This window comes from Salmo salar, chromosome 23, assembly GCF_965601325.2.
Source record: "Salmo salar chromosome 23, fSalSal1, whole genome shotgun sequence".
In the NCBI taxonomy this organism is placed as follows: Eukaryota; Metazoa; Chordata; class Actinopteri; order Salmoniformes; family Salmonidae; genus Salmo; species Salmo salar.
Window position 1 is genome coordinate 11,984,920 of NC_138313.1, and position 8,445 is coordinate 11,993,364.

General features: G+C 42.2%; 1 protein-coding gene across 2 annotated transcripts in view; it reads right to left on the reverse strand.

Moving 5' to 3' along the window:
• The window catches only part of LOC106584062 (cytochrome P450 2J2), a 30,394-nt gene extending 22,797 nt beyond the window's left edge, over nt 1-7,597 (reverse strand). Inside the window, exons 1-3 of one of the 2 annotated variants that reach the window (XM_014168893.3) lie at nt 7,278-7,597; nt 6,906-7,098; nt 5,999-6,148 (exon numbers count right to left, since the gene is read on the reverse strand). In XM_014168893.3, coding sequence (XP_014024368.1) covers nt 5,999-6,148; nt 6,906-7,098; nt 7,278-7,478 — 544 coding nt within the window. In that variant the 5' untranslated portion in view covers nt 7,479-7,597. Of the gene's footprint in view, nt 1-5,998; nt 6,149-6,584; nt 6,775-6,905; nt 7,099-7,277 lie in introns of those variants that run through there. The other variant, XM_045706014.2, reaches the window with a different exon arrangement.
• Nucleotides 7,598-8,445: the final 848 nt, after the last annotated feature.

Consider the following 8,445-nt stretch of genomic DNA (forward strand, 5'->3'; position numbering starts at 1 on the left):
ACCCTATTTCAACTAAACTACTGAAAGAGCTGCTTCCTGTGCTTGGCCCTCCTATGTTGAACATAATAAACAGCTCTCTATCCACCGGATATGTACCAAACTCACTAAAAGTGGCAGAAATAAAGCCTCTCTTGAAAAAGCCAAACCTTCATCCAGAAAATATAAAAAACTATCAGCCTATATCGAATCTCCCATTCTTCTCCAAAAATTTGGAAAAAGCTCACTGCCTTCCTGAAGACAAACAATGTATACGAAACGCTTCAGTGTGGTTGTAGACCCCATCATAGCACTGAGACTGCACTTGTGAAGGAGGCAAATGACCTTTTAATGGCGTCAGACCGAGGCTCTGCATCTATCCTCATGCCCCTAGACCTTAGTGCTGTTTTTGATACCATCAATCACCACATTCTTTTGGAGAGATTGGAAACCCAAATTGGTCTACACAGACAAGTTCTGGCCTGGTTTAGATCTTATCTGCCAGAAAGATATCAGTTTGTCTCTGTGAATGGTTTGTCCTCTGACAAATCAACTGTAAATTTCGGTGTTCCTCAAGGTTCCGTTTTAGGACCACTATTGTTTTCACTATATATTTTACCTCTTGGGGATGTCATTCGAAAACATAATGTTAACTTTCACTGCTATGCGGATGACACACAGCTGTACATTTCAATGAAACATGGTGAAGCCCCAATATTGCCCTCGCTGGAAGCCTGTGTTTCAGACATAAGGAAGTGGATGGCTGCAAACTTTCTACTTTTAATCTCGGACAAAACAGAGATGCTTGTTCTAGGTCCCAAGAAACAAAGAGATCTTCTGTTGAATCTGAAAATTAATCTTGATGGTTGTACAGTTGTCTCAAATAAAACTGTGAAGGACCTCGGCGTTACTCTGGACCCTGATCTCTCTTTTGACGAACACATCAAGACTGTTTCAAGGACAGCTTTTTTCCATTTACGTAACATTGCAAAAGTCAGAAATTGTCTATCCAAAAATTAAGCAGAAAAATTCATCCATGCTTTTGTTACTTCTAGGTTAGACTACTGCAATGCTCTACTTTCTGGCTACCCGGATAAAGCACTAAATAAACTTCAGTTAGGGCTAAATACGGCTGCTAGAATCCTGACTAGAACCAAAAAATGTGATCATATTACTTCAGTGCTAGCCTCCCTTCACTGGCTTCCTGTTAAGGCAAGGGCTGATTTCAAGGTTTTACTGCTAACCTACAAAGCATTACATGGGCTTTCTCCTAACTATCTTTGCGATTTGGTCCTGCCATACATACCTACACGTACACTCACAAGACGCAGGCCTCCTAATTGTCCCTAGAATTTCTAAGCAAACAGCTGGAGGCAGGGCTTTCGCCTATAGAGCTCCATTTTTATGGAATGGTCTGCCTACCCATGTGAGAGACGCAGACTCAGTCTCAACCTTTAAAACCTGTTAGGGACAGACGTTCCTCAAAAATGCTATAACTTCAATTTCTCAAACATATGACTATTTTACAACATTTTAAAGATAAGACTCTCGTTAACCTCTCTGGGCTAGGCGGGACGAATTCGTCCCACCTACGCAACAGCCAGTGTAATCCAGTGGCGCAATTTTCAGATACCTTAGAAATGCTATTACTTCAATTTCTCAAACATATTACTATTTTACAGCATTTTAAAGACAAGACTCTCGTTAATCTAACCACATTGTCCAATTTCAAAAAGGCTTTACAACGAAAGCAAAACATTAGATGTCAGCAGAGTACCCAGCCAGAAATAATCAGACACCCATTTTTCAAGCTAGCATATAATGTCACATAAACCCAGAAGACAGCTAAATGCAGCACTAACCTTTGATGATCTTCATCAGATGACAACCCTAGGACATTATGTTATACAATACCTGCATGTTTTGTTCAATCAAGTTCATATTTATATCAAAAACCAGCTTTTTACATTAGCATGTGACGTTCAGAACTAGCATACCCCCCGCAAACCTCCGGTGAATTTACTAAATTACTCATGATAAACGTTCACAAAAAACATAATTATTTTAAGAATTATAGATACAGAACTCCTTTGTGCAATCGAGGTGTCCGATTTTAAAATAGCTTTTCGGTGAAAGCACATTTTGCAATATTCTCAGTAGATAGCCCAGCCATCACGGCTAGCCATTTAGACACCGACCAAGTTTAGCCCTGACCAAACTCCGATTTACTATTACAAAAGTTTGATTACCTTTGTTGTCTTCGTCAGAATACACTCCCAGGATTGCTACTTCAATAACAAATGTTGGTTTGGTCCAAAATAATCCATCGTTATATCCAAATAGCGGCGTTTTGTTCGTGCGTTCCAAGACACTATCCGAAGTGTAAATAAGGGTCACGAGCATGGCGCAATTCGTGACCAAAAAATTCTAAATATTCCATTACCGTACTTCGAAGCATGTCAACCGCTGTTTAAAATCCATTTTTATGCCATTTTTCTCGTAAAAAAGCGATAATATTCTGACCGGGAATCTGCATTTAGGTAAACAGAGGAAAGAAAACAAAGCATTCGGTCGACGCGGGCACGCGCCTGAGTCTCACAGTACTGTAACCAGCCACTACCCAAACGCGCTACTTTTTTTCAACCAGAGCCTGCAAAGCCACGATTCAGATTTTTGCCGCCTTCTGAGAGCCCAATTATAGATACAGAACTCCTTTATGCAATCGCGGTGTCCGATTTTAAAATAGCTTTTCGGTGAAAGCACATTTTGCAATATTCTGAGTACGGCTAGCTATTTTGACACCCACCAAGTTTGGCCCTCACCAAACTCAGATTTACTGTAAGAAAAATTGGATTACCTTTGCTGTTCTTCGTCAGAATGCACTCCCAGGACTTCTACTTCAACAACAAATGTTGTTTTGGTTCGAAATAATCCATAGTTATATTGAAATAGCTCCGTTTTGTTCATGCGTTCAGGTAACTATCCAAAGGGTGACGCGCCGGCGCGTTTCGTGACGAATAATTCAAAGTATTCCATTACCATACTTCGAAGCATGTCAAACGCTGTTTAAAATAAATTTTTATGCGATTTTTCTCGTAAAATAGCGATAATATTCCAACCGGGCGACATTGTATTCGTTCAAACACTGAAAGTAAAACATGGAGTCGTCTCGTGCACGCGCGCTCCAGTGTCATTGTTCTCAGAAGGACCTCTCACAAAAACCCCTGCTGTTTTTCGCCCAGAGACTGGAGAGCTCTCATTCCACTTTCTGGCGCCTTCCTACAGCCAATGGAAGCCTTAGAAAATTTCACGTTACAGCAGAGATGCTGTATTTTTGATAGAGATTCCTTAGTAGGAGAACAAATTGTCAGACAGGGCACTTCCTGTATAGAATCTTCTCGGGTTTTGGCCTGCCATATGAGTTCTGTTATACTCACAGACACCATTCAAACAGTTTTAGAAACTTTAGAGTGTTTTCTATCCAAATCTACTAATTATATGCATATTCTAGTTTCTGGGCAGGAGTAGTAACCAGATTAAATCGGGTACATTTTTTATCCGGCCGTGAAAATACTGCCCCCTATCCATAACAGGTTTTAAGTCTTTATTGAAGACTCATCTCTTCAGTAGGTCCTATGATTGAGTGTAGTCTGGCCCAGGAGTGTGAAGATGAATGGAAAGGCACTGGAGCAACGAACCGCCCTTGCTGTCTATGCCTTGCCGGTTCCCCTCTCTCCACTGGGATTCTCTGCCTCTAACCCTATTACAGGGACTGAGTCACTGGCTTTCTGGTGCTCTTCCATGCCGTCCCTAGGAGGGGTGCGTCACTTGAGTGGGTTGAGTCACTGACGTGGTCTTCCTGTCTGGGTTGGCGCCCCCCCTTGGGTTGTGCCGTAGATCTTTGTGGGCTATACTCGGCCTTGTCTCAGTATGGTAAGTTGGTGGTTGAAGATAACCCTCTAGTGGTGTGGGGGCTGTGCTTTGGGAAAGTGGGTGGGGTTATATCCTGCCTGCTTGGCCCTGTCCGGGGGTATCATCGGATGGGGCCACAGTGTCTCCTGACCCCACCTGTCTCAGCCTCCAGTATTTATGCTGCAGTAGTTTGTGTCGGGGGGCTAGGGTCAGTCTGTTATATCTGGAGTATTTCTCCTGTCTTATCTGGTATCCTGTGTGAATTTAAGTATGCTCTCTCTAATTCTCTCTCGGAGGACCTGAGTCCTAGGACCATGCCTCAGGACTACCTTGTATAATGACTCCTTGTTGTCCCCAGTCCACCTGGCCGTGCTGCTGCTCCAGTTTCAACTGTTCTGCCTGCGGCTATGGAACCCTGACCTGTTCACTGTGATTTGACCATGCTGGTCATTTATGAACATTTGAACATCTTGGCCATGTTGTTATAATCTCCACCCGGCACAGCCAGAATAGGACTAGCCACCCCTCATAGCCTGGTTCCTCTAGGTTTTGGCCTTTCTAGGGAGTTTTTCCTAGCCACCGTGCTTCTACACCTGCTTTGCTTTCTGTTTGGGGTTTTAGGCTGGGTTTCTGTACAGCACTTTGATATATCAGCTGATGTAAGAAGGGCTATATAAATTGATTTGATTCTGGGTTAAGCGAGCAGTGTGTCAAGAAGCAGTGCAGCTTGGCAGGTAATGTTTCAGAGGACGCATGGCTCTCAACCGTCGCCTCTCGAGTCCATTGGGGAGTTGCAGCGTTGAGACAAGATCATAACTACCAATTGGATATCACAAAATTGGGGAGAAAAAGGGGGTAAAAGATGTTTAAAAAATAAATAATATTAGTGTATAGCCCAAACTACTCGGACACTACAGACAGAAGTTGGCAGATCGGCTGTACCGACTTCAGACGAGTCCCAAGACCCTTGTGCGGTAAGACCATCTTGTTCATGAGTGTCTCACATTTCCTTAGAGATGTTTTTGTGAGAAGACCGATTTTCGGGACATCTCATGGTCTGACAAACACCACTCTGGCTCTGCAACCTTTCACTGCAGATGCGGAAGGCAGATATCGGCGGAAGCTGCATTTGAGAAGCAGCCCATACAAAAAAACTAGCTTAAACAAATGGATTTTGATGGGGATTTTTTAGTATTATGTTCATTTGATTTCCACAGGTGTAACGAACTTCGTTGAAAGAATGGTCGGACCAAGGCGCAGCGTGATTTGTGTTCATCATCTTTTTTTAAGGTGAACCAGCAACAAAACAGAAAACCAACGAAATGTACAGCCTTGTAGGGCTAAAAAGCAAAAATACAAAAATCAAGATCTCACAAACAGGTGGGAAAAGTCTGCCTAAATATGATCCCCAATCAGAGACAGCGATAGACAGCTGCCTCTGATGGGGAACCATACCCGGCCAACATAGAAATACAAAAACTAGAGTACCCACCCTAGTCACACCCTGACCTAACCAAAATAGAGAATAAAAAGGCTCTAAGGTCAGGGCGTGACAACAGGTGTGCGGAAATTTTAGGCCAAGGGTTAAACTGATGGATTTTTCTGGGTATTCTTTTATTATGATAATTAGATTTCTGTCGGGGTGCTGACCTTAGAGAGTTAAGGGTGCGTGTGTCACAACATCTATGTATGTAACCACTTTTTCAGGAAAATATTTTTACAGAACCCTCCATTTCATATATGGGAGACCTTAAAGATATGAATAAACAGTGTTTTGTTATACCTCAGGTAGGAGCATCTAAAAATGTTTTATATCTCTACATTGAAGTTCAGTCTACAAAACTTCTCTAAGCACCGCAGCTCATATACAGCTTTGTTGTATTTTTTTGCTTGGTGCTTGGACTCCTGATCTGAACTGAATCTGTTTTCAGAAATCGAAACTGTTATCACTATATGTCTGTTGCATCCAAAACAGAGGCAACTCATGTGTAAACTTAACAACAATGCCAGTGCGGTGTCTACCCAAGTCTGTTTTGACAAGTATATGAATTTCCTTGCAGGGACAATAAAGTTTGAATTGAACTGTAACCATATCAAGTTTCCACTGTACCTTGTTCACTCTGAATGGCTTCATTCAAACACTGCACTTCAATCTGGATGGATGGCTCCAGACTCTTCTTGCCCAGTCCAAAGTTCCTCAGCGTAGAGAGAGCAAACCTCCTCTGTTGCTTCCATGGATACCCATTCGACATAATCACACCTAAGTGTAAGAACAGTTTTCAGTGAAGAAGCCTTAACTTGTACCATACACTCAAAGATGTAAGTAAGCCTTGAAAAGTAGCCTTTTCGAAGTCAGAACAGCCAATAAGGGCAGGAGCATCTCCTGTTTCTCAAGCGTGGGGCAGCTTGATGTAAAAGTACACACCCTGGACAGGATTCTAGCCTGTCAGGGCCTTACCCCCCATCCATCTCCTTAATACTGATGGCCAAGCAAAGAGGCATGAGGTCCCATTTTTTGGAGTCTTTGGTAGGACTTGAACGGGGATCAAACCCCCAACCTTTCCATTTTTAAGGATTGACACTAGTACAGTCAAAGTGTACAAATGTAATATTTCTACAATATTAAATTTATCAATATGATCCATAATCAATTATCAGTTAAGAACTGTAAGATGATGACAATGTCCTGCACGCACAGGGTCAGGTCAGGCAGAGGTCGGTAATCCAGAGTAGTGGCAAAGATACAGGACGGCAGGAAGGCTCAGAGTCAGGACAGGCAAGGGTCAAAACCAGGAGGACAAGAAAAAGCGCGACTGGGGGGAAAGGCAGGCCCTGAGACAAAACACTAGTTGACTTGAACAAACAAGACAAACTGGCACAGACAGACAGAAAACACAGGTATAAATACCCAGGGGATAAGTGGGGAAGATGGGCGACACCTGGAGGGGGGTGGAGACAAGCACAAGGACAGGTGAAACAGATCAGGGCGTGACAAGTATTAAGTATGTGAGTGTTACCTTTACTTCCCATTGCTTGACTTCCAATATATATATCTTCAAATAAGGGAATGGAGGGACGATCTACAAAACTGTCGCCATTGTGGACCAAGGCCTCTTTCACCATCTTGTATCCACTCAGAATAACCCACTTTGGCCCTTGGTTTGCCGAAGGAATTCGAAGGCTGAAAATCTTTCCATATTTTTTTTCACACTACAAGAAGAACAACAACAAATACAGTTTGTCATCAAAAGAGTGCTAAGCAGCATTAAGTTAGCCTGGTGCCATATCTGATTGTGCTCTTGCCAAGCCAAACATTTGTCTGGCATGACAATGATTGACAAGGAGTTGGTATGATAACACAAACAGAATGATACATTTAGTAAACCCACCTCTTCAAACTGAAGATGTATCTTAGCAGGATCAAATTGAAACATGTTGCCAATGAAAGGCCATGACCAAGGTCCAGGAGGAAAATTCTTTGGAGTTTTGTTTTTCAGGAGGTCGGCAAGTACCAAGAAAACACAGAGGAAAATCAAAAAAGTCTTTATGTCCAACCATTCCAAAACAAAAGAATAAGGTAATTTGCTCATCTCACTACAAGTGCAACTGACTCAAAAAAGCACACAGAAACTAAACATAGGAATGAAGTGCCAGTGATTTCTCTGTAACCTGCTCCCTATCTCTCTGCTTCCAAAGTAATGTCATAATAACCACTGTTGTGTGTGTTCATACTTGGGACTGGGTGTGTGCTACTAACATAACAACTCAGAGTTCATGCATTTCCCCTTTGTACAGAGTTTTTTTTTTTCTCTCCTCACAATGACTACACATAATTTATCCTATAGATGTAGATTTCAGCTTTATTGCTAAGTCCTTAGCAATATTACTTTACCTTTACTTTAACTTATTTGAGTAAGATTATTATTACTTTTCCTTTATATTACTTATTTTTCTTGCGCGTGTGTTTGTGAAATCTAGCCTGATCAGTTTTATTCCAACAGAGAATATTACTGTAGTAACATACTGCTCTCTAGTGGTGGTAAAGTATCATCCCTGTTATAAACTCAGCAAAAAAATAAACATCCTCTCACTGTCAACTGCGTTTATTTTAAGCAAACTTAACATGTGTAAATATTTGTATGAACATAACAAGATTAAACAACTGAGACATAAACTGAACAAGTTCCACAGACATGTGACTAACAGAAATGGAATAATGTGTCCCTGAACAATGGGGGGGTTAAAATCAAAAGTAACAGTCAGTACTTGGTGTGGCCACCTGTTGCATTAAGTCCTGCAGTGCATGTCCACCTCATGGACTGCACCAGATTTGCCAGTTCTTGCTGTGAGATGTTACCCCACTCATCCACCAAGGCACCTGCAAGTTCCCGGACATTTCTGGGGGGAATGGCCCTAGCCCTCACCCTCGTATTCAACAGGTCCCAGACGTGCTCAATGGGATTGAGATGGCAGAACACTGACAATCCTGTTTTGCAGGAAATCACAAACAGAATGCGGAGTATGGCTGGTGGCAATGTCATGCTGGAGGGTCATGTC